The 26072-nt window shown below is 56.7% G+C and overlaps 1 protein-coding gene across 1 annotated transcript; it reads left to right on the forward strand.

Annotated features, from left to right (window-relative positions):
- Positions 1-1569: 1569 nt before the first annotated feature.
- On the forward strand, positions 1570-25927 carry SH3RF2 (SH3 domain containing ring finger 2). Its single transcript, XM_053991085.1, has 8 exons — positions 1570-2112; positions 12575-12832; positions 14472-14795; positions 18599-18693; positions 20584-20754; positions 20957-21171; positions 21673-22034; positions 22883-25927. Exons 1-8 carry the CDS (start codon positions 1741-1743, stop codon positions 23165-23167), a joined length of 2082 nt encoding a protein of 693 aa, XP_053847060.1. The 5' UTR covers positions 1570-1740; the 3' UTR covers positions 23168-25927.
- Positions 25928-26072: the final 145 nt, after the last annotated feature.

Here is a 26072-nt window from a genome sequence, read left to right on the forward strand (position 1 = left end):
AAGATGTTTGCCAACATTTTAGTTTAGCTAAATGACCACTATATTACAGAAATACAGACATATTTTGTTTTGACATAATCATGATCTGAGGGGGAGAACTTTTGAAAAAACACATTAAGCCTTTCCAGACTGTACTTCTGAAGAATCCTGAGAGTAGGGCAGGGACAGCTGCATCCTGATGGCGTTATCTGAGACATCTTTGGATTTACAGTCTTGTTCTCTAATATTTGTAGTACTCTTATGTTGAAAACACAGGGCTGAAACACGGCAAGGTTTGTAAGGAAAATGGTCTTGGGCCTTAACTGCCCCTCCTGCTCTCCGCAGGCAATCCATCAGTATGTGCGAGCAGGCAGACTCGAGATAGGAATTCAGCTGATAAAGGGAATGCAAATTACAGGTACCGAATGGACCCTGGCCTTCCTTGCCGAAGCCAGTGCCTCGAGGGGCAGGAGGGGGCCCCTCGGACCCCTCTGGCTGTGCTGGACTCAGGTCTCGCTGGGCTGGGCTCGCACACGGACCCTGCCCGCAGGGAGCAGGTGCTGGCCATGCTCAGCACCCAGTTGTGGCCCCTTTGCCCCGGCAGCAGCCCATTGCCTGGGGCTGGGAGCACTGGGAGCTGCTGGAGCGCAGGGGCCGGCACCAGAAGGCTGCAGAGGGTCAGCCCGGCCCTGCTGGCGCTGTCCCGGTCCCCGGTCCCGCAGGGCGGGCGCTGGCGGGGGAGCTTCCCCAGGAACGCGAGGCGGCAGCGGTCGCTGCCTGTCTGGAGCACCGGGCGCAGGAATCCGGGCCCGGACCGGGTCTGGCACACGCTGCTCCCGCAGCAGGCCCGTGCCAGCCCCCGGTGCCGGGGCTGCCCTGTGGCCTGGGCACATCGCGGCTGAGCTGCGGGGCCACGCGGCCGCTGCAGGCCCGGGCTTGAGCCCGCCGAGCGCCGGCCGCAGCCCCGCAGCCGGGAGCCGAACAGGTTGGGCGGCTCCGGGCCGTGGGAGGAATAATCGCTTGGGGTTGATTCAGAGAGCTGAGGCAGCCAAACCGGGCGAGGATGGCACTGCGGAGCCAGCCGCGGCACTGCCAGGTACCCCCGGCGAGCGGTGGCGTTTGAAGGACTTTTTCTGGAGCTCGGTGGAAACGGGCAGGGAGAGCCGAGCCGGCGCTGCCTGCGGGCGCAGGCGGCGTGTAGGTGTGCGAGGGGTGTGCGCAGCGAGCGGCGCCGCGGCCGGGGCCCAGCACCGGCAGGCCGGGGCTGATGTTTATCAGGGACTCCCATCTCCTGAGCTGGTGAATTTTTCCCTGCCCTGTCAGTCCTGCCGCGCGGAGCAGGAGCGCTGCAGCCTGCCCTGCGCTCGGCGTCGGGGCAGCGCCCGGCCCGCTCCGCTGCCCCGCCCCGGCTCCGGGACCCTCTGCCCGGGCCTGGGGCTCCGGTGCTCAGCCCCGGCCGCAGCCCGGAGCCCGGAGCCGTCCCCTCGCTCCAGCTGAGTCAGGAGTGACTCATTTCAAAGCGGGCTGCGGGCGCACCGAGTGCGTTCGCACATTGGCTGGGAGCGCAGCTCTGGATGTAGGTGGCTGCGTTACACGCTCCAGCAGCGCAGCTCTGCTCCGCGCTCCCTCCTCCTCGCCCTCCGTGCAGGATAGCTGCCTGAGCCAGGGTCTGCTTCTCGCAGGAAGGCATCTCAGGCGGCTCCGGTGGATGTGGGGAGTGGATGGCCCCGGCTCCGCTCCTGAAGGGGCTCTGCGCTGAAGATGGATGACTTGGCTCTCCTTGACCTGTTGGAGTGTCCCGTGTGCTTTGAAAAGCTCGATGCCACAGCAAAGGTGCTGCCGTGCCAGCACACTTTCTGCAAGCCCTGTCTGCAGAGGATCCTGAAATCCCAGAAGGAGCTCCGGTGCCCCGAGTGCAGGACCCTCGTCCTGGGCAGCATCGAGCAGCTGCCCTCCAACCTGCTCCTCATTCGCCTCCTGGATGGAGTCAGGTGTGGACAAAACGTCACCAGGTTTGGCTCGGTCCAGAGGTCGGGGGTCCTGTCCTCCCCCGCCTCCATCAGGAGAGTCCCCAGGGGGCTGCAGCTGCACCAGCACCGGCTGGCAACGAATCCTCGGATCCACATGGAGGGGGTAAGGAGCTTCTTAGTTCTTTCCTCTGCCCATGAGCACAGAAAGGTTCCTGCTGTGTGCCCAGAGCCAGGAACCTTCTCTGTTAGCAGCACTGCAGAGTGTTTGAAGTGAGGCTGAGTGTTTTGTGTGCAAATTTGGCTGCTGTTTCAATGTGATACTTGACTGTTTCAAGCTCACCACGGCAGAAATTGGCTCCCAGGCTAAGACAAAGCCAGCCTGCCCTTCTTACAAAATCTTCCCAGCAGGTCTTTTCTCCCAGAGTTTTCGGATGCTTCCTGGCTTTTGAGGGCAGTTCAGGTGCTTGGACTTTCAGGCAATACACTGCTTTTGACTGATAGCAATTAAGTCAGTGATTGCAGAGCTGTAACTTTTAGCGGTGGAGAAGGCTTTTCCGTGGCTGCACCTCAGTTTCCCCGCACTGGAAAAGAAGGGGGGTGCCCAGTGCTGCTGCTGTTGTTCTGTCCAAAGTTCTTGGAAGTTCACTAGTTAAAGATATTAAATTTGACTCACTTATGACTGTACCTAGGGATGACTTACTAGGCTAATTTTAAAATTCTAAGTTCTTTCCATTATTTTCTTTAACAATACAGAAGCGTTTCTTGAATAATGAGGACCGGATACTAGACCTGTTAAAAGAGCTTGGCTGAGTTGGAATTTAGGGCAGAGACTTGTGGCTTCACCTTTCCCACATTATATTCCTGGAGTTCCATTTCTCTCACCTGAACTGCTCTGTACAATGTCTCCAAAGCCTTTTAATAACACTCAAAGCTTGGCTGACAGGGCTGTTGAGCCCCAGAGGCTGCTCAGAGCACGCAGCTGTGGGGTCCGGGCAGGCACGGCGCAGGCGCTGTGCCCGCGCTGGAGCCGCGCAGGGGTTGCTGTGTCCTGTGGGTATGAGCTGGCACGTGTATCCCAGGGAATCTCTGTGGTGTTGCTGAGGGATCTGGATGGATCAGACCCCAAAACCAGGCGTGCCTCGGGAGCTCCTCTCCCTGGCGTTCCCGCTGTGCAGGCCCGAGCCCGAGGCACCGTGTCCCTTTCCCGGGAGCGCTGCCTGGCACAGCCCAGCCAGGGACAGGGCGGGTGGCACTGCCCAGCCCAGAGCACCCTGCTGCCTGCAGCACGGGAGGGGCACAGGGCCAGGGGCAGAGTGAGCAGCTCCCTGGGCTGCCAGGGGCTCCCTCCACAGGGCCCCTCTCTGAGGGAGCCCCCAGCCCCAGGGGAGCTGCAGGAGCTGCAGGAGCTGCTGGGGCCGCTCGTGCAAGGGACAAACCCTCCAACAGTGACAGCTTTCAGGCACTGCCATCCCCAGCAGCATTCCAGCTGACAAGGAGAAGGTTGTAGATTTTCCAACTGGACTCTCCTGGCCCTGGATAAAAGAGCACAAATACACCGGTCTGGCTTTCTTCTCTCTCACTCATTTCATGTTTCTTTAACTGGTTCTCAGGACAGGCAGGAACTTGCTGCTGGTATATAATGGCAACATCCATCCATCCATAGCTCCCAAAAGCTTTTAAGACCAACTTAAGACCAAACTCCTGGAAATCAGCAGAGCCAGTGAGCACTGAGGGAGCTGTGGCTGGCTCCCTGGCACTGGGACAGCCCTCTGAGCTCCTGTGCCTCTCTGGGAAGGGATATAAAACACATTACACTGAAATACTCTTAGACTTAATTAGTTACTTAATTATAAAACACTTTGGAATCCTCTGCTGCAAGGTGAAGAATGCACCGTATTAGTCACATTTTGGTTTTAGTGGTTTTAAATACCTGCATTCAGGCCCAGACGTTACTTTGGGTACTCCAGTGGGATGTTAATGGATTTGGAGCTTCCCCTGAGCTGGCACTTGGTGACAGCAGCAGCATGTCATCCAGCACAGCAGGGACACATTTGAAAGTGCCCATGCAGTGCAAAGACGAGGGTGACTTGTCATCACCCTGCCCCACGGATGCTTGATTCCAGGCTCACCTGAAGGAATCTGGGTGAGCAGAGACCTCCAGATGCTTGTGAACCTCAGAGCAGATTCTTTTTGTCAGGAATCACAGTGAGAGCAGCTGCCCTGCAGTGCTGCTCACCCACCACAGCTCTCCCCTGGGTGCTCAGAATTGCAGTGTCCATGTGCTGCTGCAGCAGAAGGTCACAGCTCCCCAAAACCAGACTGCCCCAATCTGCAAGGGCTGCTAATTACCCCCGTGCTATCCACCACCTTGTGCTACAAAGCAAACACAACTGGCGTGCCTCACACAGCTCTGCAGCCAGAGCCACCACGCAGCCAGGATAGGGGCCAGCCTTTGGTTCTAGCAAGGCAGTTCTATAAATAAACTTCCTTTACTCCCTGGAGCTGAGAACATCGCAAGTTTCACCAAAGTTTCTCTCTCAGCAGAAATGTTTCCTTGCCAGCTCTTTGCTCTTCGTGCTCATGAGCATCCATGAAGGCAAAAAATAAAACCAATCTCTCATCACCCAGCAAGCCAAGAGCTCGTCTCCTTCTGAGCAGGAGGAGCCAGCAGGCCCCCACGGAGCTGCTGGATTCGCACAAATACAGCCCTGGCTTTGCGGTCAGGAATTTCCCAGAGCCAGTTGTTAGAAAACAGGGAATTTTCTAATTACAGCCCATCCCAAGCGATTTATTTGCTGGCATTTAAATCCCTTTTGCATCCACTTCCTACGAGCTAACGTGGTGTGGGCACGTGCTGGGTTTGTGCACGTGGACCCGTAAGCACGGCCTGGCCGTGCCAGTCCTGCTCAGCCCCGAGCCCCTGCTCTGCCCCACAGCTGCTCCTCGGCCAGGCCTCCAGAGCTTGAACATCAGTGCAGGGAGCACTTTGGATTTTCAGAATCTCCACATAACAAACTGTCTGGAATTTAAGAATAAAGGGACTTGCTGGGAGGTGTATGCATAAGTAAGCCACGCTGAAGCCTTTGAACTCTTAGGAGCCGCCCCTGGCATGTGCCAGGTGTGGTTACAGCTTGTGCTGGAGCTCCTCCTCACCTGGCTGCACCCCAGCGTGAGCTGGTGAGCAAGCAGACCGTGAGTGCTGAGGTGTGCACGAACCTCCCACACCTCTTCAGGGGGGCAGGATGACCCAGCTGCACCCTGCACAGGGAAAAACTCCATCCAGGCACTGAACAGCTGCTTGGGTGCTGAACTTTGTCATGCAACAAACATGGGACAGTGAGCCAGAGGAAAAAAGTTCCGAGTGTGACAGCTTGCCTTAGGAAAACACGGACCACGCAGATTTAACTGTGACTTGGGCTATTTTCTCTTTGCATGAACTGAGTGCTCAACACCCCCTTCCAGCATTTCATGGGAGATAGACAGATAACACCTCTATTGGGATAAAAATACTCTGCACTCCAACGTCCCACCTTCACACGGACGTCTATAGATAGTGCCTGCGTCTTGGTATTTTCTTCTCCTCCAGAATCATCTCCAGCTCCTTTCTGCCTTTGACAGACAGGACTTGGATTGCTGGAGCTTCTTGAAGTCTTGTTCAAAGCAAACTCCATGTTTGCACCTGGCAGAGGCGAGTTTCCTGGCCCCCTCAGTGAGCCACCCCCCTTCCCACCCTCCCAAAACCCCCAGCAGTTCCTGTGTAGTCAGAGCAGTGACCTCAAAGCGCGTGTCCCATCCCCTCGGGCTGGCCAAGCACTCTGGGGATGTCACACACCCGCGGGCACTGCCCAGGCCTGGGCTCTGCCTGAGGTGGTGGTGCCAGCTCCTTTCCCACGAGAGCATCCTCGCAGCTGCTGGGGTCGGTGGGGATGTGGCACAGAGCCCCTCAGCTGGACACAGAGATGCTTCATTTGGCTGCACAATTCTGAGTGGTCTTACGGCCTTTCTGGAGGAAGGCTTTGTCCCAAGTCTCCTCCTCCGCCGGGTCCCATCAGGGTTCGTCTCATTCTAGCAGGACAAGGAGCTGCTCCCACAGTGCTGCTGGCACCTTGTGCTGGCCATTGGTGTGTTTTCTCCCTCTGCATGCAGTTTTAGCACTTTTATCTACTACAAAGAGAGTGAGGTCAACATAGGGCGATGGACAACGCACACCCCGAAAGCTGTGTGAGCAACAGAGCCAGCACAGGGCACTCCTGGGAGGTACCTCTGGCTGTGGAAACCCAGAGACCTCCATGGCCAGCAGCAGGAGCCAGTTTCCCTGGTTTTACAAAATTAGGTACCAAGCTGCAAACACATAAAAGTGTTTTAATTTGTTTCCAAGGCAATGAGTCAGGCTCAGATGGCGAGTCAGGAATAGCACAGCAGGGCTGCTCTGCGAGCTCACCTGCACAGTGCCGTGGTCAGCCAGGAGCCCCAAAATCTGGGTCCCCCCTTCTCACATCCTGCTGTCTGCTGGCCACTGTCCCTGGCTCCACGGGGCTGGTCCTGGCCTGAGTTTGTCGTTTTCCCTCCGGAGGGAAGAGTGGGGAGGAGGCACCGTGCGTGCAGCCTGCAGCGTGCCCGGCTGGAGGCAGCAGGGTCCCGAGGGACGGGACAGCCTCTCCCTGCTCCCCCTGCTGCCAGCACCTCTCGGCCTGCAGCGTGTCCGGGCCCGGTGCCCGCTGGCAGAGGTGGCCACGTTCCCCAGGGCTGGCAGCGCTGGCTGAGGAGCCACAGCAGCGCTCCCTTTCCCAGCACAGGGAGGGAGTAGTCACACAGCAGGGAGAGGGCTCAGGAGCAGCAGGATGGAGCAGGATGCAGGTTTCCTCCCTGCACAATAAACAGCCTCTTCTGAGAACAGTGCTGCTGAGGCAGAGCATCATGACTGGGCACGCCGAGGGCTGACACAGTTTGTTTTCCGTGCAGCCTAAACCCATGACACACAGCTGAGCCACTGCCCGGGCCTGCTGACGGCAGCACGGGCTCATCTGATAGAGCAGCAGCCAGCCAAGAGGCCTGAGAGGGTTTTGTGCACACTCTGCAGCCCAAGCTCACTGGGACCCAATGCCCAGCACGCCCCTGCCACGTCCTCCCTGTCCTCTCACAGACCTGCCCTGCTCTCCCTGTGCCCTGCACCCAGGAGCCACGGCACACTCAGGCTCAGCTCCAGCCCTGGGCATTCCTCCTGCCCTCCTGATTGTCTCCCGTGGTTCACACAGGCAAAGTGGAGCCTGACCCAGCTGTGTCCTCCTGGGCAGCCGTGGGGGCACCACCAGCACGTGGCCAGGCATTCCTCTGGGGCTGGGTGCTGGCAGTGTTGCCTCAGTGTCTCTCATCCTCTCCATCAGAGAAGCTGCTCTGTGTTTTCTTTACTCATTCCCCCGTTTTCCATGTCACCTTTGCATCCCAAAGCCAGGCCACACTCAGAAGTGACACGAGCCTTGACGCTGTGGTACCCCAGGGCTGTGAGTGAGCACAGGGGGTAGGTGCTCCCAGTCCCTCTGCCATTGCCCCAGCAGCTGCAGCCGTGCAGATGGAGCAGCACAAAACCAGAACCAGCTAAATCCATACAATTCACATCTCCAGCATCTTCCCATGATGGCCAGCTGGCTCAGGAGCAGGTGGCCCCCAGCATCAGCCATGGCCAGTGCTGACCTCCCATTTGGGCAGGCCCAGGAGGGAATGGGGCAGCTCCAGGGCTGACGTGAGCAGGAGGGATTGGCTTTGTTCTCCCTGGTGCACACAGTCTACGTGTGCTCAGAAGACAGGAACAATCCTCCTCAGGGAAGAAATAATGCAGAAACCACCCAACTGTCTGATTCCTCAGAATATAATTATGTGAAGAGATTGAAATGACAAGTTCACTTTTGAAGGTTTTGTTCTCTGTGACAAGGCTGAAGTTATCTCCTCTGCCGAAATGCAGAAAAACAGAATTGTAATGGCAATTAATTTGCATTCAAATAGCTCTTTTCATCCACCTGGATCCTGCAGAGCCCTGAACTGTGCTAGCTGAGCACACAAGCAGGCGATGGGGCTCATTCATGCCATGGAGACATGGGCAGTGGAGGCAGGATGTTGGAGGCAGCTCTCAGAAATCAGAAGGGATGGAGATGTTGTTGATCATCTCTATAAAAAGCCGGTGTGTGCCCGTCCTTCGGTGCCACTGGTGGATGTCACCCAGCTCCACGTGCTCAGTGTCAGTCACAGCTCAGGAGGAGCAGGGGCTGTGCCCTCAGATCTGCCCTGGAGTCACTGGCTGCTCAGGGGGACACATCCACACTGCCCAGTGCTCTCCTGTCTCCTGCACAGGTCCGAGACATCCTCCCTGTGGGGCAACTCCCAGACTGATCCCAGGCTGGGATCAGTCCCTTGGGATTTACTGCAGAGACATTCAGCGGGACAGGCACAGGGGGAAGCTGCTCCAGGCCATTCCCTGCATGGAGTTAGGACAGTCAAAGCTGGGAAAACACCCGTGCAAGCCCAACCGAGGCCATTCCTGATCCATCTGCCAGCAGCATCCCCGCTGCTGGAGCCAGCAGGACACGTGCTGAGCTCCGGGGCCCAGGTCCAGGGTCAGGCAGTGGCAGTAAATCCGAAGGAAGCAGCCCTGGACAGCCAGAGCAAGGAGCTGTGCCCAGGATCCCCGTGGTGCCCGTCCCACACGTCCATCCCCGGCAGCGCTGGTGAAGCCAGAGCAGGGGCTCAGGAGGGTCCCAGCGGTGTCACCAGCGGTGTGTCACCGAGCCGTGCGGGGCAGGGGGGCAGGGGCAGTGCCTCCAGCCCAGACACGCTCCTGGCCTCGCTGACGCTGCCCCGGGGGATCCAGGGGATGCAGAGGAGCGCCCTGCTCCTCGGGCTGGTTTTAAAGGGAGCTGCCTGGGACAAGGTGTAGGGGCATCCCCAGCTTCCATCAGCAGCCTCTCCTCTTCCCTGTGCTGCTGGCTTTGCTGCCCGTGATCCCCTCCCCGGCCGGTGTCACACGCTGCTTCTCCTTCCCTTTTTGTAAATTCCCATGCTCTGGGGAGGGGTCGTTCGTGAGTCCCGGGCTGCCAGTCGTGAGGAGCTATAACCTGCTCATTTCAGATAAGCACAGAGTGCATTTCTCTGCTAGGAAGAGATGCCCCACACTGCTTCCTCATACACATATATGTATTTTTAATCTTTGTTTTGTGCAGAGGGAGACTCAAAGGCATTGGATGGCTGCCCAGCACAACTGATGCCAAAAGACAAAAATAGTGAAAAAAATAAAATCTTTTCTCCTTATTGGCCTCAAATCCACTGAGAATGGGGACAAGGAGTTGAAGTGCATCTGCCATGACCATCCCTGCTGGCAGAGTGGCCAAGGAGAGAAAAGCATCTCCCCCAGAGATGGTGCTGGTGCAAGGGGGTTCTGCTCCACACCTGGCGTTACCTGCTGCCTTCTCTCCCCAGGGCTCCCCCACACTCTCTCCAGGCACCCCAAGGCAAGGGGCACCTGGGGCTCAGCCACTCTGAGAGCCTGAAGCAGCTCCTGGGTCTCACTTAGGCATGATGGAGGAGAAAACAGAGGGCAAAATCAGGAAAAATGAGGCAACATCAAAAAAAGTAACAGGCAACCCAAGATTGGTTTCTTTGCTGTAGTTCCTCTCTCTCTGCTGCTGAGCAGCCAAACTGCACACAAACTTTCAGCAGCCTTCAGCTGAGCTTTCCACAGAGCTGCTCCCAGTATTTTCTCTGCTCAGACAGATGCCAAGTGTGCAGGGGGACTGGACTGTGTGAGCAATCCTTGGCTGAACACTTTGCTGCCCTGCTGAAATGAAATGCTGCTTTGGACTGACTAAAAGCAGCTGGACATGCTAACGGGAGAAGGCTCCATCAGAACAGAGCAGGTCCTCCTCCCCCTGCCAGGGCCACGCTCTGGCCCGGGAAAGCCTCTCCCTCTGCCCTCAGCCACCTCCAGGCACTCCTTGTCTTTATCACAGCTTAATTAGCACCCCAGTTTCTGCCTTTGCAATTAACCTACTTTAAATAAAGCAAAACAGATCCCTTGCAGAGGATCTGGGACAGCCGGGAGTGGGCAGAAAGCAGCCCGGGCTGAGGCAGGCTCAGGTCAGCTCCGAGCTGCAGCCGCAGGAGGGAGATGCTGGCCCCTGGTGCCCACCCCCAGGGGCTCTGCTGGCCCCCCCAGCTCCAGCACCGTGCCTGTCACTGCGGGGTCAGCTCTTCTTTCCTGCACCCTCTGAGCACGCTGTGAAACGGGGACTCTGCGTGTCTTTCTGAAATCGCCAGCTTGTCGCTTTATTTTGTGACAGGGCACATTCGTTGCTCCCTGTGGGTAGGTAAAGGCTTAGTTTGTGTCCTAAATAAAGTTGGGAAATCGATGGGATATTTTTGGCTCAGTATCTGAGAAGCCAAACAGAATTTATTTTAAAAAATTGAAAATATCAAAACCTATGGACTCTGGAAAAAGCTGACTTGGGTTGGGAGACTTGAAAGGGCAGAAAAGTGTGAGGAAAGGGTTAAAGAGGAGGGGAAGAGCTGAAGGTTGTGAGTGTGGTTAGAGGAAGAAAAAGCCCATTCATCCAACCATCCGTGCATGCAAGTGGAGGGATGTGTTCAGCCAGACCTAACACCACAAACACACCTGTCCCACCTGGCTTTTGGGTATTTATCCCAGTCTGCCCTGCTGTCTCATCCCTTTTCCTGCTGAAGAAAGAATATTCCAGACTCTCAGCACTCTGTTGCTTGCTCCCTTTCCCAGTTAGCACCAGGTATGCATTTCATTTCAGAGTTTCTCTTCTTTTTAATATATTTCCATAACTCGTTCATGCTGCCTTTAATGTTTTGCTGTATCCTGCTCTTCCCTCACATCCCAGACGTTGCTGCTCCTCCTTCCCAAGCCCTGTTCTCGCCCTTTGTGAAAGTCCCATTTGTTTTCTGGTTGCTCCTGAGGCAGTCCCAGCTCTGTGCTCCTCACGCCAGTGGTCCCAGCGTGGTTCTGAAGGAGAGCTGCAGTCCCCCAGTCTGTTCTCCTCACGGCAAAGCTCACCTGTCCAGGTGTGTGTTTGCAGGGAGTCTCCACGGCCCCCACAGATGTGCTCCCTGGCTTTCTGATGGAGAGCAGCACTGGCCCAAGCCCCCCTTCCCCATTTCCTTTCTCCCAGCAATGTGCTGTCGGTGTCACTGAGCCAAGCACATGTGTTTACTCTGAGCACAAATTAAGAGAGAGAATGACTTAATTAGAACTAAACATTAAACTAATTGCTTCCCATTTCAAAGACTTTGAAGTAAAAGCAGTACATGAAATTTTTCTCTTCTTGGTTCCTTTTCCCTACCAGGCATCAGGGTTTGGGGATGCTGGAAGATGCCCTCTTTCCAAAAACTTAACTATTTCCATGGGAAATTTGATCTTTTCCACGCTTCTGGAAACTAATGTTGAGATTCTTGCTTCTACCTTCCTGGCCTCTGAAAAGTGGCTGAGAGAGAGGGAGTTCTGCAGGAGTCCTGCCTGAGCCCTGGTCACAGACACAGGTGGATCTGGGGAAATGCTCAGAAAAAGGCAGGAAATCTGGAATGTGTCTCTCGTACTGAAGTCTCCTGTGAGAAGAGTGGGAGGGGGTGACTGTGGCTTGGAGAAACTGCAGAGCACTGTCCTCACCACGCCGCAGCACCTGGCAGGCTCTAAGGAGAGGAGAAGGACAGTCCAGACCTGCGGAGCCCTGTGAGGAAGCAGCAGGGCAGCCTCTTGTCCCTGGGCACTGGCACTTCAGCTTCAAGCTGGTCAAGGCTCCAGAGCTAGGGACAATCCCAGCTGCCCAGCGTGCAGCTCAGGCAGCTGTGGCCCCAGCCAAGGGGCCAGGATGGAGCTCAGCGTTTGGGTTATCCCCTGAGGTGCAGGGCTGCAGGGAGCCCTCGCTGCCCTCGCAGCAGCCCCGCAGAGCTCAGGGAAGGCAGGGCTCAGCAGAGCAGCACATCTGCTCAGGGGAACCTGGTCCTTCCCTCTGGGTGGCAGTCAAGGTCACAACGTCCCTGCATTTCTTCTGGGTTTGCCGTGTCTCCTCTATGCCACATTACACTGCAGCGATGGTAACAGGAATCCAGCTCCTCCTGGAGCCCGGGAAAAGGCTGGATTAAACCCACAGTCACACGTGTTACAGCAGGGATGGAGCCACGGGAGCGCAGAACCTGCACTCACCCTGCTCTGCTCCGTTCTCCTGGCAGGTGACAGCCACCAGCTCAGCTGGGTGATGGCTGCAACCTCCAGTCCTTCTGAAATAGAAATACCTGGGCCACTAAAATAGAGATTGTGTTGGAGGAGCCCTTAGAGCAGGCAATAAGATCCCATGGGAAGACTAGTTTAGGGCCTTAACTGTTTCTTAATATTCTTAAACAAGTCCAGCCTGCTTTTCATCTTGATACAAACTTAGCATAAGTATTTGGGAGCTTGTCTTCATTAGTAAAATCCATCAAGGAAGGATGTGGGTAGTTAATCCTAATAAATGCATGCTTAAGCCTTAGACCTCTGCATTTTTTTCTCATTAATTACGAATGCTTTTGGGGAACTCTGTCTGTGTCACACAAACTGCAGGGGCTGTTTCTCATCCCCGCAGGTGCCACGAGCCAGGGCCCTGTACACCTACCGCGGGCACAGCCCCGGGGAGCTGCGCTTCAACAAGGGGGACACCATCGCGCTGCTGCGGCAGCTGGACGAGAACTGGTACCTGGGCGAGCTCAACGGCATCAGCGGCGTTTTCCCGGCCAGCTCCGTGCAGGTCATCAAGCACCTGCCCCTGCCGCGCCCGCTCTACAGCCTGGACCCGCGGGGCCGGGACAAGGCGGAGGGCAAGGACGCCCCGACCTTCCCGAAGGTACCACCCGCAGCACCGGCACCGGCGGGCGCGCTCCCCAGCCCCCCGGGAGCTCCTCTCAGGTGCCTGAGGGTCCCCCAGCCCCCTCAGGCACTGCTGCCAGCAGTTCACCCTCCCCTCCGAAGGCCCGGGGGCACGCAGGGTGACAGAGCAGCCCGAGAGGGACGCGGGTGGCCGCGGCCGGCGCCAGCTCCGCGCGTCGCGGGCGGCGCTCCCGGGTTCCAGAGACCTCCCAGCCACCCCTCCCTGGCAGAGTACTGTCAGCACCGGTCTAGACATTAATTGTGTTGTGCAGTTTAGCTTGAGATGCAGGGTGTATATGGCACCGGCACCAGTTCCTAGAAATAAAATTAATGCTTGTAATGCCCATAATTACAGCAAGCTCTGCTTTGTGGCTGTTTTATAGGAGGACACAAGCAAAACATCTTATTTGAAGCTCTAATATATTTTTTAAAATATCTTTTCATTTAATGAAATCATTTCAGCTTCAGTAATGACTTATTCAAGTCTAGCACTGAGAGACACAAGTTAGTTAAGGGACACATACAGCCACCAAGGAATTAGAAATTAATTCTAGAGAAGGCAAAGGTAGGGCTACTGTGGGGGACACGAGGCTCTCTTGGCTCTGACACGCAGTTTATGCCCCATTTTATCATGTCTCCTGGGATTTAGATAGGCAGAAAAACATTTCCAGTTTGCTCATACACAGAAATGACAGGATGGCCATGGCACGTATGTACCTACATACGTGCTGTGGGCTGTAAACCTTATTTTGGAGAGGGGAAATGAGAAAACCACCCCTGCTGTAAAATGCCAACATCTGGGAACCACCTGCCCTGGTCTCCCTGTCCATCCCAGGCATCGAGCACATTGCCTCCCATGAGTGGGTGAGAATCTCAAGTTTTGCAATTCATTGATGTCAGCAGTAAATCATGATTAATTCCTCTGGCACCCACGGTGGTGAAAAACTCTGTCACCACATGCCCTTTGCTACTAACACCCTGATCAGCAGTTTCTGAGAAGTACTGTGTGAACACTGCCCGTGAGCAAACTCAGGGCCTGCCTCTCCCTCATCAGCCCCAGTCCTTGACAAGCCAGGAGTTTTTCAATGGAAGCAGCATCAAGCCATGAATGTCCAAGCTGACAGAGATGGAACTGGGTGGATGCAATCCTGCTGGGAATGCCACCATCAGTGAGGGCCTCTCTGAGCCCATGCCATACCCTCTGCTGCAAGATGCACCCACATGTGCCAGCACAGATGGGGAAAGGCCAATGGGTCCAAACATCCCTTCTAATTCAGAGTTAGAGTTGTTAAGTAAAGCTCTCCCGGCACCTCTGCCAGCCAAAGCTCTGGACAAGGAGAGTATCGGGGGAGCACTCATCCTCAGGTCTTAGCACAAGTTTTAAAAACCAAGTTTAATTTTGCTGTCAGCTTTGAATGAGGAGTTTTACACCCAGAGTTTGTCACTGACACCAGATGAGAGAAATGACAGAGCCCCAAGATTTTACAGGTAACCTGTAAGGCCACCTGAACCCTGCCTGCAGCTCTGCTGGCAGAGGGAAAGGGGAGCAGGGCAGTCGAGGGCTGTGCCGGGCGTGCCTGCTGAAACCCCATCGCGTCTCCTGCTGTCTCTTGCAGCCGAGCAGCCCCGCGCAGCAGCTCCTGCAGGCCACCAAGGGCCACTGGTCCCCCCCGCCCAAGGGCGCGTCCCTGCGCGCGGCGGCGGCCAAGGCCAAGGCCGCGGACTCGGCGGCTTTCCCCAAGGTGCCCGACTCCAGGCGGAAGAGCCTGCGGCAGTTCTCCATCACCACGGCCCTCAACACCCTGAACCGCATGGTGCACGCGCCCGCCGAGCGCCCGGCGCTGCAGATCAGCTCCCCCGTGCTCATCAGCTCCAGCAACCCCACCGTGGCCACCCAGAGCAGCGAGAAAGCCGAGCTCCCCTGCGGGACCCCGCTGCAGGTAAGGCAGCCCAGCCCAAAGCTGGCATCATCCTGAGGCACACTCAGCCCGGGGCTGAGCTGGAGACCTAGACCGACCTCCTGGAATTCATCCACTCGAGGCAGAAGAGTCTCGTTCCTTCTTCCCACTCTGACTAAAGATCTGAGCACAGAATCTTCACAGATATGAGAGGAAAAGGGGTTTTTTTACATTTATATGACATCTTTCGTAGTGAAGGTTGCCCCAAGCTTTTTTAGAGCAGTCACCCAGCCCCTGGCAGTGCATGTCCAGGCAGTAACACCTGGCAGGCACTTTGTCCTGGGCACCGGCCCGCAGAGAGCTGGGATGTGATATCCTGGGTTACAGAGGGGAGATGAAACCCTACAGGAGTTCCATAATTCAACCGAAGCTGTATCCTGTCTCACACCCCCAAAAGGACCTTACCCAAAAGTCTCTGTGTGAATTACTGCCAAGAGCAGAAAGGAGAGAGGGGACATGTTTGGCCTTAGAAGGGTTGGAAATCTCCTGTTTCCAATCAGCAGTGCTGCTCCCAGAGGATTGCAGGGCAGCCTGTGCCATTTATGGGGCTGCACAGGATGCAGCTTTCCTTCTCCATCTCTGGGTTTGGGCTGCAGTGACTGAGCTGCAATGCTGAGATCCCTTCAGAAGCCCAGGCAGGTGCTGCCAGGGTGGCTGGGAGGCCGAGGGAGCGGGGGCTGCAGCCAGGACAGCCAGCAGCAGCTGAACAAGCCAGGGCAGAGGGGCTGTGCCGGGGCTCTGGGGCTCCCACCGCAGGACCCGCCCGCCTGGCATTCCCAGCACCAGGAGCAGGTCGGACTCACCTCGGCCCATAAAAGGGAATTCCCAGCGCTGCCCCAGCCTCCTCCTCCGACTCCCGCTTCCCCTCGGCTGCCAAGCCGGGCTCAGCTGGAGCCAGAAGCAGTCTGCAGGGCTGCGGGGGCCGTGCCTGTGCATGTGCCTCTTGTGCAAGCGGCTGCGGGGCGAGGGCAGCGGGGCACCCACGCCCTCCCTCCCCGCCGCTGGAATCTCCTCCCGTCACAGCCGAGCTGATTCCCTGCGCCGGCAGCGCCGGCCGGCTCTGACCCAGAGCTGCTGCTGTGCCCTGCAGCTCGGTGAAGGGAGCTGCTGCCCCACAGCTGCCCCCAGCACTCCTGGCTCTCCTGTGCCAAAAATGATGGGACCTTGCAGGGCCCAGTGTCCAGAGCCCCATGGTGGGACGGGCAGGGCTTCCCTCCCTCCCTCCCCACGAGGACACTCCAGTAGGGACTTGCCTATGTCAGCAGTGCCGGGTCACACTGGTGACACGCTAGGAAGGGAGATGGAGCGAGAGAGGGATTTTGGGAGAGGCAGGGAATTAAACCCTTTGTACTTACAAGGACTTGCAAGGTACTCGCGGGAGATCAGCAAAAGTGAATGCTAAAATCAGTGATACGTGACTCGAAAATATTCCTTCCAATCTTTCTTCCCCTCTGCATCTTGCAAATGCAAAGGCAGCTTTGAGGATGCTCTAAATGATGGCTGCTCCCAGGCACAGGGGAGCACAGAGATGAAAAACATGGAGCTTTCCACCCAGGAGGAGACATTTCAACACAGTTCCATCAGGAAAACCAGCAAAAGGCTGTCATTTTGTTCCAATGCAGAAAAATGAAACTCCAAATATCCAAATTTCAAGCTTTTTGATTATGGTAATTAATAAAACAGAATTATAATTTCCAGTCAACTTTATGAGCACCTGGTCCAATCCTGCCTGGACTAGAAAACGAGGAATGCAGAGAAGGTTTGAAACTGACCTGCTACTCCAGGTCCGAGACAGAAGCTGGAATTGCTGGGGTGTTTTAATTAATTTAATTTACTGGAGAGCACCAGAGCGGGTGAGTCACTTTGCTTTTTTCTTAGGTCCTTGCCAAGCCAGTGCCCCAGCACCGCATTACAGACATGACCACTAGAAATTAGATTTGAAATGAACACGAGATTAAAGCCCCAGCTTGCATCATTAAAGATCCTGTGGTCGTTGCTGGAGAGCGCAGCTGCCAGCCACATCCAAGCGCGGCGACATTCCGCTGCCCTGAGCTTCCCGGGACGCGGCTGCCGCCGCCCTGCCGCGCTGGGAGCGCTGTCCCCGACAGAGCCGCGCCGCTGCCACCGCGGCTCAGAGCACAGCAGGGCACGGCCGGGGCTCCGCCGCGGTGTCGCCTCGCAGCGCGGGCAGGGCTGGGTCCGGACGGGAAGGAGCCGCTGCTGGCAGCAGCTCGCCCCGGGGACGCTCTGTGCTGCAGGAGGGACAGCTCGGCAGAGAGGACAGCTCGGCACGAGGGACAGCTCGGCACGAGGGACAGCTCGGCACAAGGGACAGCTCGGCACGAGGGACAGCTCGGCAGAGAGGACAGCTCGGCAGAAGGGACAGCTCGGCACAAGGGACAGCCCGGCACGAGGGACAGCTCGGCACGAGGGACAGCTCGGCACGAGGGACAGCTCGGCAGAGAGGACAGCTCGGCAGAAGGGACAGCTCGGCAGAGAGGACAGCTCGGCACGAGGGACAGCTCGGCACGAGGGACAGCTCAGCAAAAGGGACAGCTCGGCACGAGGGACAGCTCGGCACAAGGGACAGCTCGGCACGAGGGACAGCTCGGCACAAGGGACAGCTCGGCAGAAGGGACAGCTCGGCACAAGGGACAGCTCGGCACGAGGGACAGCTCGGCACGAGGGACAGCCCGGCACGAGGGACAGCTCGGCACGAGGGACAGCTCGGCACGAGGGACAGCCCGGCACGAGGGACAGCTCGGCACGAGGGACAGCTCGGCACGAGGGACAGCCCGGCACGAGGGACAGCTCGGCACGAGGGACAGCTCGGCAGAAGGGACAGCTCGGCACGAGGGACAGCTCGACACGAGGGACAGCTCGGCAGAAGAGTGTCCCGAGGATGCCCGAGGTGGCCTGCTGCCACCACCCAGCCCTCCCCTGATGCCACCCTCCCTCCACACAGCCAGCGCAGCACGGCGTGCTCCAGCTCTCACCCCAGGGCTGCTGTGCTGCCAGCAGCGCTGCTAGCCAGAAGGGCAAAGGCAGAAGCCAGAGGGACAAGTCAGAGTGTGCCCAGGTGGCACAGACCCACAGGTTTGGTAGCTGGGACCCCGCAGAGCCCAGCAAGCACAAGGGACACAAAACCAAACTGGGAAGGAGAACAGAAACTCCCCCAGGCAGGCCCTGGGTCGGGCGCCGTGGCTGGATGCTCAGCAGACCCTGGCACAGGACACCAAGAGTGCACACCTCGCCTCAGAGAGCCCCTCGGGGGACACCATCATCAGCCCAGCTGGGGGATGAGGAGGGACAGGGAGTGGGAACAGCCCAGCGTGGCCTCAGGGCGCAGCAGGGACAAGGAGTCACCCTGTGGTCCTGGCAGAGAACACCTGCACAGCCCAAGGCACAGTTACCTCCGCAGCAGAAACGGGGCTGCAGCTCCTCCCTGGAGCCCCTGTGAGAGCCCGGAGGGGACATTGTGCTGGCTGGTACCACAATGCAGGTGCAAAATCCAGTGGGGAAAGGACCAGGTGGGCATTGGTGACAGGGTCTCGATGATCCTGGAGGTCTTTTCCAGCCTAAATGATTCTGTGATTCTGAGTCTTCCTCTTGCTGCCTGTTCTTTTTCTAAGTCAAATGCTCCAGACTCTTCTATTTCCTGAAACGTTTCTGGTGGTTCTTTAAGGGTGGGCGAAGCCAGGCAAGTGTTAGCTGCTCCTCCAGTGGCTGAAAGAAGCTGATAACCAGATTAATACTTTGTTTTCTTTGCTTCCTTTCTCCCACAGGTCAGCACCTCTTACTACCCCACACCAGGACCACTGGGGCCCCCAGCAGCCATCGTCACCCTTCCCCACCTGCAGCACCACGGGCCAGCCTACCTGTACGTAAGGGAACTGAAATGCTTTGGGCACGGGGGGGAATTTGCTGCAGCCTCACCATGAGCTTGCTCCTGCCAGGCAGGAGGTGCAGACAGACCAGAGCACAGCTTGGATCCAAGTGCAGATCCATGTAGGAATGTACCTGGCTGGTCTAAGCCAGGGCTGGCAGAGACCTGACACCACAGCTGAGTGCATCTTTCTGCCTCACTGCAGTTTCTGTGGAGAAACAGTTCTGCCTGTTTGTCGAAAATACATTTAATTTTTTTTAAGTGTAAAGAAACTAATTACTCCTTAAGTGCCTCTAGTTATTTATCCTGAAACCTTCACAGCCACTGGTGTTTTGAACAATCCAATTCCTGAAAACTTTCACAGAGTTAAAATTTGCAGATAACACTCTGTGATTACATCAAGGTAAGATTCACCACCCTGGCACTTTAGTAAGGCATCTAAAATAACAACAGCATCACAGCACGCTGTTTACACGGCACTCAGCACCCCTGGTGCAGGGCCAGGCTGTGGAATGCTGGTGCCCAGGAGCAGCACCCACAGCTCGGCGCTGTGTTGGGACCCACACACACCATCATCAGTCAGCCAAGACTCCAGCACACAAATAATCCAAAGGACAAGAGAACTCCCAAGACCTTAAAGGAATTTGCAGAAGGATGGTGTGAGAGCATCAGACCAGCTGCCTGGTTTGCACAGATGCAGTGCCAGACCAGCAGCTGCAGAGCCTCCCCTCGAGGTGACTCCTGAGCAGCCTGAGCTGCTGCAGAGTCTGGAGCCCAGCTGGGCTGTGCCAGGCCCCGAGGGAGCAGCCCCCCACACACACTGGCCCAGCAGGTCAATCCTTCAGATGCTTGTGCTGAACAACAGGGAGAGAGAACCTTCTAAGAGTTCTGGGGTAGTCCTGACTATCCAGACACCCCGTGTGTTGTTTGTTTTGTAAAGAACACCTGATACTTGGAGTGTTGGGCTGTAACTCATTGATTCTTGGAGCAGATCACTTTCCCCTTGAAAAAAACAACAGTGCAATTAAATGTGTTACACTGGAGACAAATTCAAGTTCTTTAAAGACTATATGGGGAAAAGTTTTGAAAAATACACCATTTTCTTTTGCTGCTGTATTGCTGTGTGCTCACGCATGGGTCAGAGAGAAGAACAAAGCTTCAGCCCTTGGTCCCAATCCCAGAATCACAAAAGAGAGGTCTAGGGGGGGATTTCAGACTAATTTCTCGTCTGATTTCCTCACTACCCTGGAGTGGAGCCATGTACCTCCTCCTGCCTCCTGCTCTGTCCATTCTCCATGGCCTCCAGGCCGTTCCTCCTGTCCTTGTGCTCCAGTCAAGGAGAAGGAGGCAGGCAGGAAGGCAGGGCAAGAGTGGTGCTCTTCCCTGGGCCTCCAACACCTCCTGGTCATGCTCCGGGCAAGCAGATCCAAGGCCTCTGGTTTCAGAGGCAGAATTGCCTGATGCTATCTTGAACAGGGCACCATAACTGTGCTCTTTCAAGAGCTTTGCCTTAGGACAGGGCCTTGTCAGGCCCTGATCTGTGTTTCTGATGGAGCACTCCAGGTGCAGAGCAGCAGCTTCCTCCTCCCCAGCATTTGTCACCCTGGGCTGGCACTGCTGGGACAGAAACCACCCTCCTGAGCTGCTTTGTTCTCCATTCCTGCTGGCTCTTCTTTTATTCATATCCCCTTTGGCCCGAGGTAACAGGCTGTTTCCTCCCCGCGGGTTCTCTCCGCAAACGGCAGCACCCGAACGCTCGATGGCTGAAGAGGCTCCGGGCAGAGCCAGCAGCATCCTCCCCAGCACGGTTAGACCCCGGAGCTCCGGGATGCTCCAGCCGCCCCGCCCGGCAGCTCTGCCTCCCCTCATACCCTCTCTCCCCAGGTGCGTGGCTCTCCACTCCTACGCGGCTCATGGACCAGACGAGCTGGAGCTGCAGAAGGGAGAAGGGGTCCGCGTCTTCGGCAAGGACCAGGACGGGTGGCTGCGGGGCATGTCCCTCGTCACCGGCAGAGTCGGCCTCTTCCCCAGCAACTACGTCACTCCCCTCTTCAGGTCTGGGCTTTCTTACGTGAAACAAAAACGTGGGGAGGGAAGGGGGCAACACGTAGAACTTGGGGTCTTCTTGTTTGCACAGAGAACCCATGGCAAGGCCTCCCCCCAGTACTGACAAGGGTGCCCCCAGCACTGACCGGGGCCAGGGGTCCCTCGCCAGGTGGGATGGCGCCCGGCAGCCCTCGCCCTTCTTTTCCAACAGGAAATCCAGTCTCTCCGACTCGAAGATGCCTTCCCTGTACACCTCATGGACGCTGTCGACCTCCTCGCTGTCCTCCCAGGGGAGCATGTCCGAGAGCGGCCCGAGGCAGAGCCGGGCCCTGCGGCCGCTGCTGCTGCCCGTGCCCGTCCCTTCCCCCGGGCGGGGCGCGCTGGCACCGGCCCCGCTGCGGCGCGGCCGCGGCAGCACCAGGAGGAGTAAGTGCTCGGGGGGCTCTGGGAGGGACGGGGGGACGCATTCCCCCAGAGCACAGCGGCTGCTGCGCTTAATGGTCCCGCAGCCCTGCTCGGCCCCGACCCTGGCTGCTTTGGGAATTCCAGGGGGTCTGACTCAGCATGGGAAAACTCCTTGCAAAGCTTTGTGTAGAGCTCGGTGGTTATGTTCTTTACAAGGAGGCTGCAAGGTTTGTCTTCATCCCATACACGCTGTTTTGTAATACACTTCCAAGAGTATTTGGGGAGCCAAGTGGTGTGTTCCCAGCCCCGGCAGCAGAGCTGCTCCTGGAGGCAGCAGTGCCCTGGCAGGGGCCACTGTCAGTGCTTTTACACCCGAAATCGGTCCCGGTGCACAGGGCTGGGCACGGGTGATCCCTGGGAGCTGCAGCCCCACGGCATGCTGTGAGCAGGGCTGTAACCGCTGCTCACTCTGCCCATTTCGGATTCCTGACTAAATGCCTTTCCGTGGTCCTTGCTCCCCAGACGGATCCCTGCAGAGGTCAGGACAGGCGGGGACCCCCGTGCAGATCACCGGCTCCCTCAGGCGTCCCACGGCTGCGGGGCGACCTCAGCACTTCCAGCTTTACCCGCACGTCAGCTCCCCACCGCACAGCGTCCCTCCCGGAGCCGGCGTGGACGAGACAACGAGGCCGAACTCCTCCTATGAGGCTTCACCGGCGCTGCTGGTCAGGGGAGGGGAGAGCCGGAGCCCCTCCGTGTGCAGCTCGGTGATCCTGGACGCCAAAGACCCCTCGGTGAAGAGCGAGGCAGCTCCAAAGCCGCCTGCATCAGCCCCGCCGTCCATCCTGGTGAAACCAGAAACCTCCCGCAACAGCGCCGAGAAGGTACGGCCAGAACCCGCCCACGCCCCAGAGCATCCCAGCAGAACCAGCAGTGTCAGCCAAAACTAACCAGGGCCAAATCCCGCCAGGGCTTTGCTCCATCCTCACCCATTCCTTCCAATAGAAGTCGCTGGGATTGACACATGCCTTAGGAAATTGGGTATTGGTGCTGCTGAGGCAGCTGTTCAGATTAAGCCCTGAAGAAAGGCAGGACGCTGCAGAGGCTCTGTCCCTGTCACCAAGCTCAGTCACAAGCAAATCTCGAGACTTTTCCGAGGTCATAAATTGGACAAGAATCTGTGAGTTTGGGAGCAAATGCCACAGAACTAGTGTCAGGCAGAGCTTTGCAGAACTCCCCCATCTCCCTCGTGTCACTTGGGCTGAGCCATTTGGAATGGGAATTTCTTTCCCTTCTGGCAGCCGGAGAGAAATTCCATAAAGGTAAAATCATTCTGCAAATTGCCCTTGTGACAGCTTCCCTTTCCCACAGTACCCAAAGACGTGCCCAAATCGTTCCACACGCCCCCAAAAGCCCAGCCAACCTCAGAGCTCCCAGGCAGCTCAGCATCAGCTGAGAGAGCCCACGGCTCTGCGAGGGCAGGTGCTGTGCTGCCTCCGCTCTCAGACCAGCTCTCCTCGGTCTCCAGGAGCTGCCAGCGCTGCTGCGCTGCTCCCTGGGGCTCTCTGCCCCCTGCCACCAACCGCACATCGCCCTGGGCTTCCCTGCAGGCGTGCTGTACCCCGCAGCATCCAGCCGCCCCCCCAGCGCATCTCCCCGGTTCTGCAGGGGGCAGGGGAGGGCGGGCAGGGTCTGCGGTTCCCACCTGACCCTGGCCCCCTTCTCGCTGCAGCAAGTGAAGACGGTGCGGTTCCAGAACCACAGCCCGCCGCCGCCCAAGCGGCACAGCCTGCAGCCCTCGCCGAGCCTGCCCCGCAGCAGGACCGAGCCCGGGCCCGAGGGGCTCCTGGCCGAGCCCCGCCTGGGCCCCGAGCTGCTGGTGCTGTACTCGCCGCGCCTGGGCTCCAGCCCCCTGCACCCGCGCCGGGCGCTGCACCCCAAGGCGCTGTCGCTGGACCTCTCGGGGCAGCTGACCTTCCCCATCAAGAAGAGCTACAGCAGCATCTCAGCAAACTGACCGGGTAACCCGCGCCGGCCTTCCTCCCCGCTCCTGCTCCTCTCCCTCGCTCCCGGCGGGCGCCCAGCCCTGCATCCTCCCCCGGGCGGGGCCGCTGCTCCCGCACCGCCGGCACCCTCGGCCGGCGAGCCTGGGGCTCGCAGAGAGCTGCGGGCACCTCTGAGGGACCCCCGGCCCGGGGCTGGGGAGCACGGCGAGATGTGCCGGGCTCTGCCGCACATCTCTGCCCGCACATCTCCCGGACCTTCCCCGGGCCGCTGCCCGCGCCGCACCACCGGAGCAGCGGCACGGGAGGAACGCGTGCAGGTATCGGAAGGAGTTACACTTGCTTTGATCTCCTCAGGGCTGCAGGAAAGCCCACGGAGATCAAACACTGGCTCATTACCTGCCTGCCTCAGGATAAAGAAACCGTAAATCAGAATCAGTCAGCTCCTGGCTGATGGTTCATGCTGCCTTTGAGGGGAGGGGGTCACTCCGATCTTTCATTAGGGTGGTTGCTTGCTTGCTTTTCTCATTGGTTTTAGCCTAGGAATTTTAACACAGAAGCCTAAAAGGTGATTTGGAGGGCAAAGAGCCAATGCAAGGGGCTTTGCCATCACTGCAGTCACCCAGGCTCTGCAGTGAGGGCACTGAATCTCCCTTATCCTCCTTGCTTGCTTTTCCTCTGGTCACCTGTCAGCTACCTCCTGCCCATGAGCTCCTTCCAGCCCCTTCCCACCACCCACCCACTCAGATGTGGCTGTTGTAAATACCTTAAGTGGGATTCATGGGTTTCAGATGCATGAAACACTGCCTGTGTGACAGAGAGCAGAACTCAGAGCTCACCATGCCCCAGACCCCCTCTGCCCCAGCACCACCAGCTCTGGCTTCCAGCTTGCCCCAGTCCAAGCATTCCCCTGTGAATCCCAGGGAAGGCAGCAGAGCTCTGCTGGCTCACAGCTGTGCCTGCTCTCCATCAAACCTCTGCACAGCAGATTTTGGTTTTCATACTTGGTTTCCATCGCTGGTTTATCCATCGGCAGTTCCCAGCCCAGCTGCAGGCACCAGCCGCCCTCTCCTGACAGGAGGAGCTGTGCTCCCTCCAAAACTGCCCTGAAATCCCATCCTCGGCTACCTGCATACTGACCCGGGGAAGAAACTCCACTGGTCAATGGGAGACTCCTCAGAGAAGGACATTTTTTTCCTAAAAACACACAAAGGGAATGGATAAAACAATTCACTACACCACAACCCCCGGGCCTTCCCTCTTCCAGACTTCCAGTTTGTGGAGCAGGAAAGCTGGGTCTGCCTGCGGGGATTTTCAGTGGCACAGCAACCTCCGGGGCACAGATCTGTTCTCACTCTGGGCTCTCTGTCAGTATTCCAGCTCCTGCAGAAACACCCCAACAAGCTGAAAGCGTGCTCTGTGCCCAGGTATAAAAGGTGGCAGCAGCTGCAAAAATGAGAGTGAGTCCAACCAATGCCACCTCTGAGACAGCTAAATGCCTCAGAGGAGACGTGCTGGTTCTGTGCTGAGGACTCCTGTCATCCTTTTAAAGCTGAACCAGAAAGCAGCTGGCTCTGTCGCCGAGACACATCCACATATCCCAGCACGCCCAGAAATGAACAGAATTGCACTCAGTCCATCAGCCCCTCTCTCCCTCTGAGAACTAAGAATGCAAACACTGGCTCCAAAACGTTTTAGTTGGAAACACCAGAGCAGCCTGGAACTGTGTAAAATCACACATTTATCATTCTCAGGAGTTTATTCACTGCCCAACAGTCAGTGCAGTTAATCTGTGAAACAGCATGTTTGAAGAGTAATCACAGCTCAAAGCTTTTCAAGTTTTTTGTCATGAAGTTCAGTATCTGTCCCATTTAAAAAGTAACTTCCAAATATTCATGAGATCAGCGTTTAGAACCCCAAACTGTCCACGAAGCCCTTGGGAGCTCCACAGGCTGATCCCTTAGTCCATGTTCCCAATGGGAAGCGCTGATGGATCCGAGTGCCTGGGGAACAGCACCCAAGGGACCCCCCATGTCAGGCTGAGCAGGACTGTAAGGGTAACAAAGGGGGAAGAAGATCTATCTGCACCAAAGTTACAGCCAAAATAGATCTCACAGGCAGAAGGGGTCAATAAAAGTTCCCTAATCCTTTACATGACCAAGCAGGGAGTTCCATTGTCTGCTTTCTGCATCCAGCCCAGGGAATGCTCCAATGAAATGTTACAGCCAGGTCACCATCAGTAAGAAATCATAAATTACTATTTTTACATATATATCTTAGAAACAGTAGGATGTATAACCTTTGCTTAGTTGGTGATGGGTAGGAGGAATAAATAAAATATGTTTAGTTTATTGTTCAGAGACACTTGTACAAATTCAGGGATGCTGAATATTTTTTCCATGAAGAGAAGTTCATTTTTTTAAAAGGTTTTTTCAATTTAAGGTACTATTTGGGGGAAAAGTCAATAAACAAGAAGATATTAGTTTCCTGTTTTGTACTAATCCTCAAGCTATTTATTTTGTATTTCTGTAAAAAAAAGCAATGGTTTAAAGACATTTTAAGTTTTCAGAAGTTTATTCATCTAAGTTTATAGCACTAATGCTTAGCTCTGTAGCCTGTAGATAATTAAATTAATTGGGGCCAAGTGGATTGCTGCCCCTCATGCACTGGGGGGGCACTGGGGAAAATGGGACTCAGGAAAGCTTTGGCACCCACCGTGTGAGACACCAGCCTGTGGGAGCTGCTGTGGCACCATTAAAACTTTTTGCATGAAAGCATGTTTATTTTCACTTTCTTATTTCAGGTTTTGCCTGTTGGGAACAGATGGCAAAGGGGAGGGGGGTGACCTGGGCGAGAGGGTCACCTGACCGTGGGTATGAAATGGAATAAAAGCACCCTGAGGCAGTACCCAGGAGAGAA

This window comes from Vidua macroura, chromosome 15 (assembly GCF_024509145.1).
Source record: "Vidua macroura isolate BioBank_ID:100142 chromosome 15, ASM2450914v1, whole genome shotgun sequence".
NCBI lineage: Eukaryota > Metazoa > Chordata > Aves > Passeriformes > Viduidae > Vidua > Vidua macroura.

What these genes read in the sequence shown, in the direction of transcription:
- SH3RF2 (XM_053991085.1), top strand. Translation starts at nt 1,741, where the DNA reads ATGGATGACTTGGCTCTCCTTGACCTGTTGGAGTGTCCCGTGTGCTTT. An exon ending in CCGCGGCAGCACCAGGAGGA is followed by an intron (nt 21,172 to 21,672) that starts GTAAGTGCTCGG and finishes CTTGCTCCCCAG; the next exon opens with ACGGATCCCTGCAGAGGTCA. An exon ending in CCCGCAACAGCGCCGAGAAG is followed by an intron (nt 22,035 to 22,882) that starts GTACGGCCAGAA and finishes TTCTCGCTGCAG; the next exon opens with CAAGTGAAGACGGTGCGGTT.